We start from the raw sequence: 12,163 nt of genomic DNA on the forward strand, positions 1-12,163 counted from the left end.
GTGTACACCCGACCCACCTTGCCCCAGAAATGAGGAAATCACGGTGTGTCTGTGCTGAAATGACTGTCTTCCTGGGGTGCACATTGGCTATTTGTTTTCAACTATAAGAAGTGTGCTTACCATGAATGTCTACTCTAGTAACTTAATCTGGAAAATCAGCTATTTTCAGAGAGATTCTGATTGTAGACAGATGGATAGAGCTTTCAGAGCAGTTAGGTTGTCAGGGAGCTTTCAGTGCAAGGATGAGAAATTTAGCTCAGTTGCGTTTAGTGTCACATCAAACCTACCTCCTGTTATTTCCCTAAAGACACTTTTCTAAATGTACATGTTCCTCGAATAGCAGATTTGTATGTTTGCATTAAGCTTGTTACTACTTTATCACACACACAGCCCCAAGCCCCATCTGCTTGTTCTTTTGTTAAATGCCTTAGAGGCCAGGGCTGGGCCTCAAGCACTGCCAGCATGGGCTTTGGCAGGCAGCTGGAGCTGGGAGCCAAAGCTAGAGATCCAGCCCAGACACTCTGACCTATGGCAGTGGGCCTCAATTGCCAGGCTCAGTTCCTACTCCAACTTTTATTTTCATTTTTGATCAACCTTTGAAGCACTCTTCTATACATATACCTATATATGTGTTATATGGAAATGCTAATCTGTGTTAAGCATGCATTTCTCAGTAAATATTTAGCTACTGTAGTTACTTGCTAAATTATCAAGAACCAAATAACTTGATTCTCAGAACGTAAGTTTCTGGTTATATGTACCTAGTATCACACATTGAAGTTCTGTGTGTGTTCATGTTGTTTTCTACTCTCCAAAGAAACTTATAAGGATACCAGAGAGTGAGAAATAAGATAGAATGCAACATGGAAGCAAAATGGGAGAGCAAAAAATGAAATCGATGCAATGTGGTTTTTGTTTATTGCTTTGAACAGCTTGGTGATAGTGCGGGTTGGTACCTGGTTAGGTTGTAGGCTACTGTGATGTGGGAATGCTTTGTTATTCAGAAGCTGAGTTGAATTCATTCTGGGTCTCTTCAGGAAGCTTGATTAAATGAAGTGGACCTAGATTTCACCTATTCCATAAAACCCCAAGACTAAGAACAAGCTTTTCCCCTTATAACTGCCACGGTTCTGGGCTATGCCTTCTGATTGAGACTGGTGTGCAGCAAGAGGCACCTGTTCTGTGAGTTGGAGTGATGAAGGCAGGTGCCTGAAGAAGGCATATGAATAGTGCTGGATGGAGGCAAGAGCCCCACGTTGTCTTACCCTCAGCATCTAGGTCAGAAGGATCATAGAGCGCTCTGACTGAGACGTGACTGGATGCATGCAGGACGCTCTGGGCAGGTGATGGCACTAGCAATGGAAGAGGGTGCCCTGAAGGGGTCTCACAGGGGTCAGCCTGTGCTTTCAGGCAAGGTAGCTCGTGTTGCTGTGCACTGAGTGTGGAGCTTACACAGCACAGTGCTGGCTGCTGTTGATGGGAGCGAGGCAAGCTGACAAGTGGAATTTCAGTGAGGCGCAGACTCTGTTCATTGTAGCGAGAGCGTTTGTGTGCCGGCCAGAAGTTGCACAAGTGACTTGTACGAGTGCTTCTAGAAGATACTGTTTCCAGTAGGTAAATCTTTAGCCAGAGCATGTTAAGTGACGATTGGTGTCTGATTGTGCCTTAGCTTGCGTGGAGCGCCCTTGGCTGTAACTTGCGTGGGCACAACCTGTTACTGTCTTGTTCCGTGACCCTGTCAGGAAATCTAAGCTTTAAGTGAGGAAAACAGAAAACCTTCCTTTTCCATGTGGAAGCCTCATCTTCGTGAAGGTGGTCCTTTGCCAGGCTTGGTCACTGAACAATTTTTTTTGAAGATTTGTTTTTTTATGGGAAAGGCAGATTTACAAGAGATGTTCCACCTGCTTGTTCTCTCCCTAAATGGCTGCAATGGCCAGAGCTAAACTGATCCAAAACCAGGGGCCAGGAGCTTCTTCTAGGTATCCGATGAGGGTGCAGGATGGCTTTGAACCATCCTCCACTGCCTTCCTAGGCCACAACAGGGAGGGAGCTGGATGGGAAATGGAGCAGCCAGTATACAAAGCAATGCCCTCATGGGGACTGGTGCTTGCCAGTTGAAGGATTAGCTGGTTGAGCCGTGGCACTGGCCCCTTTGGACATATGTCTCCTTCCTCCTTATGTCCCTGCTTTGATACATTCTCTTGTACCTGGTGTTGATGGAGTTGTTTGCAAGAGAGCCGTACTAGGAGTACCACTGCATCTGCTCCGTGCTCCTGAAGGGCAGTCAGGTGACCCCAGGCAGTGCTGGGCAGCACCCTGAGTGCGCACACGTGGGGCCTCTGACAGAGCTTCTAGCAGGGCTAGGATTTAACTTTGGAGAGGCCTAGGAGCTTCTTGATTGTGCCATTAAGAGCATCATGTGGGTCCGGTGGCATGACCTAGCGGCTTAAGTCCTCGCCTTGAATGTGCCAGGATCCCATATGGGCGCCGGTTCTGATCCCGGCAGCTCCACTTCCTACCCAGCTCCCTGCTTGTGGCCTGGGAAAGCAGTCGAGGATGGCCCAATGCATTGGGACCCTGCACCCGCCTGGGAGACCCGGAGGAAGCTCCTGGCTCCTGGCTTTGGATCGGCACAGCACTGGCCGTTGCAGCTCACTTGGGGAGTGAAACATCGAATGGAAGATCTTCCTCTCTGTCTCTCCTCTCTGTATATCTGACTTTGTAATAAAAAATAAGATCTTAAAAAAAAAAAAAGAGCATCATGTTTTAACAGAAAAACCTGGTGAGTGCAAAATATGTACAATATGTATTAGCTTACAAGTCCTAACTTCAATGGATTGTTACTCTTTAAAAACTAGTGAAGATTTGAAGAAATGAAACTAAAAACAAAAAACGTCAAAATCCATGAGATACAGTGTCTGCTGGTCTTCTTCCTCCCCACTGATGTTTGTTGATGAGATATATCTTCTGTAAGCAACGAATAGATGGGTTTTGTGTTTATAATCCAGTATATGACGTTTGATTGATGAGTTTAAGCCATTTATATTCCGGGTTAATATGAATGGGTGTAATTATTTCCTGTCGTTTAGTAATGGGTTGTTCATTGATTTAGTCTTCTGTTGTCATTTTACTGGGATGTTCTTCCCATTTGCCTTTGGTTTTGGTGGGTGCTATTCCTCTTCTCTGTCAAGAGAACATATTTAAGCATCCTTTGTAGGGCAGGTTTGGAAGAGGCACATTCTTTTAACTTTTCTTTACTGTGGAAGAATTTTATTTCATTTTCAAAGACAAAAGAAAGCTTTGCTGGATATGTTATCCTAGGCCGACAATTTTTTTCTTTTAAAATCTGGAATATGTCACTCCATTCTCTTCTGGCCTGTAGAGTTTCCTGTGAGAGATCTCCTGTGAGTTTAATGGGCATTCCTTTATATCTCAATTGATTTTTTTTCGCGTGCACATTTAAGGATCTTTTCCTTATATTCGATTGAAGCGAGCTTGATGATCATGTGTCGTGGTGAAGATCACTTTTGATCAAGCCTGTTGGGAGTTCTGTGCCCCTCTGGATATTGTTTCCCATTTCTTTCTCTAGATTAGGGAAATTTTCTTTTGTCATGTCGTTAAATAGCTTTGATTCCAGTTTCTGTTTCTGCATCTTCTGGGACTCCCATAACTCTTATGTTTGGCCTATTAATAGTGTCTCTTAATTCTTGAATATTTTTTTTAGCTTGACCCAGTTCTGCTTCCATCTTTTTGTTTGTTTCCCCATTGTGACAAGAAGTGTCTTCCCATTCTGGGATTCTTCCTTCCTCCTTCATTCTGTTACTGAGACTTCACACTGAATATTTAATCTGCTCTATTGTGTCCTTCATTTCCAGTAATTCGACTTGATTTTGTTTCAGTGTTGCTGTTTTCTATGTGACTTATTCCTCAAATTCTTGCCCATGCTTCTCACTGATAAACAGCTTTATAACAAGTGTTTTGAAACACTTTTTTTCCTCATGGAAGTCTTCACTGACTCACAGATCATACAGTAGCACCATTTCAAAAAGGTTCTTGTTTTTTTTTTTTTTCATTTCTTCAGCAACACATTAGTCATTCAGTAGCACGTTATTTAGCTTCATGGCGTTACAAGTTTCTATTTTTTCTCCCTGTTGATTCTGTTTTGTGTCTTCACATGGGGGGTTTATAGGGACTGTGTAGTGGAGCCTGACATGTCCAAATGTGAGGACATGGTGCAGTGTGCATCTCTACTTCCGGATCGAGGACGGACCCAAGTGAAGCTGTTGGATATGTCTTGACAACTGGATGTTGGATTCTGCCATTGTCATACCTGCAATGATGGACTTATGGCTGTTTATGAGAAACTATGCTGTTGTAATGATAGGGGAGAACTCAGTGGCAGGGATTGTGAGTTGGGAGAGAGGGTAGGGGAAAGCCCAGGACCTAATGAACTATATCATAAAATGATAATAAGAACAATTAAAAGAAGAAATATTCTATAAGAAATTAGAAATTTTCTTTGATAGACTTTTTATATCAGTATCATTTAAATAAAACTGCAAGATTGAGAAGTTGACAGTTGTCACTTGTGAATGCCCAGGGCAGCGGCTGGATGGTTCCATCATCCCCCCCGCGAGTTGTCTACAGGCAGGGTCCCTTTACAAGCCTGTTCCCATGCAGCCGTCACGTCGAGGCCGTAACAGGAGAAGAGGCGCTTCGAACAGGCCTTCCTTGAGGGCCTCATTAGAAATGTTCTTCTCTGAACTCGGAGAGCGTGTATTAGATACATTAGATTGTATTGTGCATGTTCGTCTAGAAGGAACACAGAGTAAAGGACTCTCCATGTGCTTTGAATGTCTGAGTTGATGTTTTCTAGAGAAATGACAGTGTGATAACATGGTCGTCGCTTCATCTCCTTGGTTCCGAGTGTGACCTTCCACCCACACCCTCTTGGGCCTGGTCTTCAGAAAGATGTGGCTGAAGGGGAGCTGGTTTGCTGTGACAGCTTTGGGAGTTGATGCAGTAGTGGAGTTGGACAAGGTGTGTTTAAGCTTATGTGCCTTGTTTATTATAAAGAATTGGGAAGAACAGCTTTGGGGCGAGGGGGAACTCCCTTGAATCATAAAATCTCAAAGTAAAGAATTTACTCCGCTACATATTCTTACCAAGGATCTCTGACAGTTAGCTCAAGGAAATGAACTAGCATTGTATTAGTTTTCAGCATGCAGTATTTCTTTTTCTCGGGTTTGTAACAGTCATTTCTGTGGGGGTGTTTTTTAGGGCATCATACAGAAGATAGTGGACAGTCACAAGGTGAAGCATGTGGCCTGCTATGGATTCCGCCTGAGTCACCTGCGGTCCGAGGAGGCTCACTGGCTCCACGCGGACATGGGCGTCTCCAGCGTGAGGGAGAAGTATGAGCTGGCCCACCCCCCGGAGGAGTGGAAGTAAGATGCGCTGTCTTATGGTCGTGGTAAACAAGCATGCGTGCTCACGCCGCTTGCTCTGTGGCCTCTGTGATCTCTTTCTGTCCTTGAGCCACCTGATTTCATTACGCTGTGATGGTCTTTTCTTAATGTTTTTTGTCTATAAAGGGATGCTTTGTCTCAGTTTCTATTGTAACCTGAACCCAGTCCCTTACCCTTTGTACCCTTTTCATCCATTGCTTCTTTCTGTCACTTACTTCATGTGCCCTGAGGAAACCAAACCTTTTTGACGGGCTGTGTGGCTTGCTTCACTGTGCCCAGTAACCTGCAGGTCACCTGAAAAAAGTGCTTGTGTATTTGATAACCCTATACAACATTAAAATGGCAGTGTGGTCTCTTAGTTCTCAGTATTGAAATAGTGAATGAAAGAGTGAAGCTGAAATTCTTTCCAAGTGAAATAAAAAAATGCTCAATAAATTGTTTTCCCTCAGGAATTTTTTGTATGATTAAGTAGAACAAGATATTGTTCGATAATTGTGCATTGAAAATACTGAACTTCAAAAGAAGCATAGCTTGTAAAAACTGGCTTCTTCCACGGGGATCTCTTTTTTCATAGATTATACATACCACAAACATAAAGGTGGTTGTAAGTGGGAGAATCCATTCTTGGTGCCAGTAACCTTCAGTCCGAGATCTGTACTTGTAAAAGAGCAAACATGTTTAGGTGGATAACTCCTTTTTCCATCTTCTTGCCACCACCCCTTCTTTTTTTTTAATTTTTACATTTTATTATTATCATTTTATGATACAGTTCCATAGGCTCCTGGCATTTCCCTTATCCCCTCCCCAATTCCTTCCTCCCCCCCCCCCACCTAGTTCCTCTATATCATTACTAAAATATAGTTCTTCATACACAGTCATATGTCCATCATTGCGGGCATGGACAATGGCAGAGGGTCCAGAATCCTATTGTCAAGATATAGTAAACAGTTTCATTGTAAGTCCATCTTTGTCTGGAAGTAGAAATGCATACTACATTGTATCTTCACATCTGGATGTTAGTCTCCATTTCACAGCTACTGTACATCCCCTCAAATGAAGAGCCACAAAACAAAATCAACAATAGAAAGAAAAATAGAAATTTACAATGCCATGAAGTTAAATAACATGTTACTAGATATGACAGTCTCCATTACGCAGCTACTATACATCCCCTTAAATGAAGAGCCACAAAACAAAATCAACATCTGGGAGAAAAAAGAAATTAACATCACCGTGAAGTTAAATAACATGCTACTAAATGACTAACGTGTAGCTGAAGAAATGAAAATCAAGAACTTTCTTGAAGAAAATGATGCTACTGTATGATCTACGAGTCATTGGATGATTTAATCAGAAGAAAGTGTTTTGAAGAGATGAAACTAACAGAAAACAACAAAACCCATGTGATATAGTTTCCGCTGATCTTTGTTGGTGAAATGTGTCTCTTCTAGACAATAAATAGCTGTTGTTTCATTTTTGAATTCAGTCTACTAATCAGTGATGTTTGATTGAACTTAAGCCACTTACATTCAGAGTTTAATATGAATGGATGGTACTTTGGTTCTTGAATACTTTTTTTGGCCTGATCCAGCTCTGCTTCCAGCTTTTTGTTTGCTTCCCCCTGATGACACGAAATACCTTCCAATTCTGAGATTCTTTCTTCTGCTTGCTTCATTCTATTTTGGACACTCTCGATTGTACTTTTAATTTGCTCTACTGTGTTCTTAATTTGTGATATATCAGCCTTGATTTGCTTTATTGCTTCCTTAAATTCTTTGAACTCTTGTATGTGTTTCTCATTTTTATCAGAAGCTTTAAAATGAGTTTTTTGAATTCTGTATGCCCCATTTTTTTGATGTCTTCCTCAGTTAACTCTGAGGTTGGCATAGGGTTTTGCTCCTTTGCAGGGGAGTTTTTGTTAATATTCATTGTGCCTTTGTCTCTTCTTTTGCTCTTGGTCATTGCACTTCTGGTTAGCAGAGTCTTCTTGGGGCAGGTTTCTAAGCTGTGTCACCCACAGGTCCACAATACGATTTTACTTATTGCAGTTGGTACACAATTTTTGCTTGCAGCCACTTGTGCCACAACCTCCAGCAAGTTCCAGGTCTGGGTTCTTATGTTAGATTTCCACCATGGTCTCCGCAGCCCCAGGTCCTGGCTCACCACTTTCCACCTCCTGTAATACCATGCTGAGGCTGCACCGTTATCTCTGCAACCTTTCTCCCCCTTCCGGTTGGAGCAGGTTCCAGGATTAGAAAGACACCAGGTGTCCTATATAGTTAGGTTGTTGGTGGTGCTGATCTTGCCAGAACCTGTTGGACATTAGATGTGGGTGCAACACGGACCTATTTTGACCAGTACAATGCCACAGTTGGTATTATTTTCCTGCAGGACCAGTGCAATCCAGTGAACTCAGCAAGTTCTCCTATGAGCTCAGCACATGTGCAGTTCACTGTTGTCCCCTGCAGTCCTAAAGCTATTGCCACACTGTACAAAATGGTGCCTGACATACCACTGCTAGAGTTCTTGATCTGCTGGCCATCAGGTCTTAGGGCTATCCAGACCTATCTTGGGTGGAACCTATAGAATTCCACGATGCTGCAGTTCACTGAGTCAGAAATGAGTTCACTCCCAGCTCAGCGTATGCTCAGTTCTTTCCCTTGCCTTTGCCTCCTTATGCAGAATGGCGCCAATTCAGCTCTAGGGGGCTGACTGGGCTGTAAAATCCACCCTGTTCTCGCACTGTCTGTCTGGGATCTGCTGCTCTGTCTCTGCTCCTGGTCAAATCAAACGGACCAGCCGGACGGACAGGTCTTTGTCTGGGTTTACGTCCCAAGCTCCCAGTGAAAGTCTCTTCCCACCTGGTTTCTGGTAGAGTTGTGGCTGCTGGTGGAGTTCAGATCGCTGTTAGCTGAATGCTGCTGGAGTATCAGTCACTGCAACACCGCACTGCTGTGCCCGCTGCTTTCCTGTGTCTGTCAGTCTCCAAGTACCCCTGTGCTATCTTTCTGTCCTCTCCTGTTTCCTAGAATATGTCCTCTCTGCTTCATCCTGATTAAATGTTTTTCTGTCCATTTAAACGTATCCTTACCCTCTTCTGCCATCTTGATTCTCCCACCCCTTCTTTGCTTTTTGAGGAACAGAGTACATCTTGCTCACTTCCCAAATGCCCTCCCGCAGTGGCTGGGGCCAGAGCCAGGAGCCAAGAACCCCGTCCAGCTCCGTGAGGATGGCAGGATTCCACATGCCTGGCCATTGCTCCAGTTTCCCGGGGCCTGCCTTAGCAGGAAGCTGGAAGTGGATGAACCCAGTGTGTGCGTGGAACCTGGCTGTGTAACTGGCATCCTAACCTTTAGGCTTGGTGCCTGCCCCAAATGAATCTTAAGTTGAATGCAGTCTATGTTTCAGAATTCAGCAAAAAAGTATAGTTGTGTTTTCAGATTTTTATAGTTGCTGGAATAGAGCTAACAAAATAGTTCTTGAGAATGCAATTTATTTTTTTTTTTTATCAGTTTTGAAAAAATTTAATCACTTTTTAGTTAAGCAAACAAAAGTTTAAAAATTTGGAAAATCTGAAATTTGTGTAAAAATAATTGTAAGTATTTTCTCTGGACATAGTTATATAGTCATGTCAGGAGGAAACATAATCTTAGTGCTCAATGAGCTATTCGTTGACTCCCAGTCTTTGAGTATATGTATGAACTTGTCTTGTTTCAAGTAAAATCCAATAGGTGTCACTTTGTTTACTGGAACCTGAATCCTCAAACGCAGGAAAACTGTAGGTTAGCTAGAACTTTCCACAGGCTAAACACGTGGATATGTATGAACTTGTCTTGTTTCAAGTAAAATCCAATAGGTGTCACTTTGTTTACTGGAACCTGAATCCTCAAACGCAGGAAAACTGTAGGTTAGCTAGAACTTTCCACAGGCTAAACACGTGCTGCTGCAGCTCAGGACAGTGTGATTGCTGTGTTGTCACCATGAGAGGCTGTACTGTGTCAGCCTGTGAGCCGTTTCTGGGAGGCATGTCTGTGTAATTCATTTTACTCACACCAGACCCTAGGAGAGTGGATTGCTATGCCTGTTTTACGGATGAAAACAGATTTTTTACCTCTCCATAGAAATGAGCGAGTAGCTAGGCTTTTCAGAAAAACGAAATCTGGGTGAACAGTTGGCTTGGGGTTTAGACACCATTTGGGACGTCTTGAAGAGTCTGGGCTCAAGTGTCAGCTTTGCTTCGGATTTGATCTGATGTTGTGATGGCTCAAGTGGGTAGGTGCTTGAACCCTGCAGGAGAGACCCAGAGGACGTGCCTGGCTCCTGGCTCTGGCGTGTCCCAGCTCTGTCCACTTTGGGGATTTGCGTAGGTGGGAATCTCAGTTCCACTGTCAGTCTCTCTGTGAAGCAGGTGGGGTGTGTGACGGAGCATGAGAATGGGGCAGCCAATCATCCGTTTTCCAGAGTGTGGAAGCTGAAGCGGATTGTTCTGTGTGTACTTCAGGGAGAGGAGGTAGAAGTACAGGAAGGGCAGGAGGGCATTACAAACCATCAGGTGGGGGCTGGGTCATGGCGAAGTAGGTCAACTGCCTCCTGCTGGCATCACATTGTGTGCGTTAGTTTGCACCCGTTGGCTCTACTTCTGATCCGGTTCCATGCTAACGGCCTGGGAAGAGGAGCAGATGACCCAAGTGTTTGGGCACCTGCAACCCATGAGGGAAGGACCTGACCTAGCCCAGGCTGTTGGGACCATATGGGAGTGAATACTTAGAAGCAGAAACTTTCCCTCTCTCCTTCCCTCCCTCCCTTCTCCCCATCTCTCCCTCTCTGTAACTCTGACTTTCACAATAACTCTCTCTTTTTTTAAAGATTATTTATTTATTTTGGAAAGGCAGATAGGAAGAAAAGGCGAGGCAGAGAGGAACATCCTCACCGCTGGTTCACTCCCCAAGTGTCCACAACGGCCAGAGCTGCCCCAGTCCGAAACCAGGAGCTTTTGGGTATCCCACACGGGTGCAGAGTCCCAAGGCTTTGGGTCATGGGATTAGAACCGGCACCCATATGGGATCCTGGTGCATTCAAAGCAAGGACTTTAGCCACTAGGCTACCGTACTTGGCCCCCAAATAACTCTTAAAAAAAACACACACACACACAAAACAGGGCCTGGTGGGATAGTGTAGCAGTTAAATCCCTCGCCTTGAACACCTTGAACATGCTGCAGGAGCCCATATGGGCGCCAGTTCTAATCCCGGTGGTCCCACTTCCCATCCAGCTCCGTGCCTGTGGCCCGGGAGTGCAGTCAAGGATGGCCCAAAGCTTTGGGACCCTGCACCCGCATGGGAGACCTGGAAGAACTCCTGGCTCCTGGCTTCAGATGGGCTCAGCTCCAGCAGCTGTGGCCGCTTGGGGAGTGAATCATCGGACGGAAGAGCTTCCTCTCTGTCTCTCTTCCTCTCTGTGTCTCTGCCTTTCCAATAAAAATAAAAATAAATAAATCTTTAAAAAATAAAAACCAAAAAAACAGAAGTATTACGTACATCCAAATAGGTGCTCTAGACTTATTTTTCAGCAGGTCTAATCTGCTTTTCAGGTAAAACAAAAACATCAAAAATTTGGATGAAAGCAACTGCAGTTTTTTGCTTAGCACAACTGTGTAATCTCTGTAATTTATTGACACATCAGAGGCAGCCTTCATAGTGGTGCCCCCCCCAGTGCTCATTCTCTGAGTGTACTGTTTTTGTCTGTTTAGGTCACTTCACCTCCTTTAAAATAGAATTGACTAGGAACTGCTGTTTGTAAAAGAACAGATGGGACATGGCTGAAATCTTAATAACCCGGAAGGTGGGTCTGAGACGTTTGCCCAGAACGTCAGCTGGAGAGGCGGCCAGATGCAGGCCATGGCAGAGGCTTATGTGGTGTCAAGGGTGACGTCTTTCTGTTTCTAATAGAGAAAGTGTGGAAAATAAGAATGCGGAAGAATGGGAAAGAAGAAATAACTTCTAGGGTCAATGTCTGGAAATGCTCTAGAGTTAGTGAGTGACGTGAGTCCTCCAGTGCAGGCTGAATGAGAAATCCAAGGGAGTAAAACCAGAGCCAAGCTTTGCAAGGTTGCAGCAAATAATGGACTGGAGAGAGGACACAGTGTGAAAAACAACCAAGGAAGAATCTCTAAAAGATCACTTTTTCAAATTTTATGTTAAACTGGTGTGTAAACAGAATTTTTTAAAAGGTTTTTATTTTGTTTGTTTCTATTAGAAAGCCAGATTTACAGAGAGGAGCAGAGGCATAGAGAAAGATCTTCTGTGTGCTGGTTCAATCCCCAAAAGGTCACATTGCCTAGAACTGAGCAGATCCAAAGCCAGGAGCCAGGTGCCTCTTCTGCGTCTTCCACATGGGCGCAGGGTCCCAAGGCTTTGGGCCATCATCCTCTACTGCTTTCTCAGGACACAGGCAGGGAGCTGGATGGGAAATGGAGCAGCCAGAACATGAACAGGTTCCTATATGGGATCCTGATGTATGCAAGGCAGGGATTTAGCCACTAGGCTATCTTGCCTGTCTATGAACAGATGTTTAGCAGCAATTACAAATGCCAGGCAGATAGTGTGGTAATGTATGCAAGATAGTAAGAAGATTCCTGCAGCCTGTTGTTCTCAGGAGAGTTCAATCACTGTGCAAGTACAGCAGGGTGGAGACACTT

The 12,163-nt window shown here is 44.2% G+C and overlaps 1 protein-coding gene across 15 annotated transcripts in view; it reads left to right on the top strand.

Annotated features, from left to right (window-relative positions):
* PTK2 (protein tyrosine kinase 2) overlaps positions 1-12,163 on the top strand; it is a 261,868-nt gene that overhangs the window by 95,241 nt on the left and 154,464 nt on the right. For all 15 annotated transcript variants that reach the window (XM_058668437.1, XM_058668443.1, XM_058668442.1 and 12 more), the window contains one exon: positions 5,281-5,447. In XM_058668437.1, coding sequence (XP_058524420.1) covers positions 5,281-5,447 — 167 coding nt within the window. The remainder of the gene's footprint in view (positions 1-5,280; positions 5,448-12,163) is intronic.

Source organism: Ochotona princeps, chromosome 9, assembly GCF_030435755.1.
Source record: "Ochotona princeps isolate mOchPri1 chromosome 9, mOchPri1.hap1, whole genome shotgun sequence".
Classification (NCBI taxonomy): domain Eukaryota; kingdom Metazoa; phylum Chordata; class Mammalia; order Lagomorpha; family Ochotonidae; genus Ochotona; species Ochotona princeps.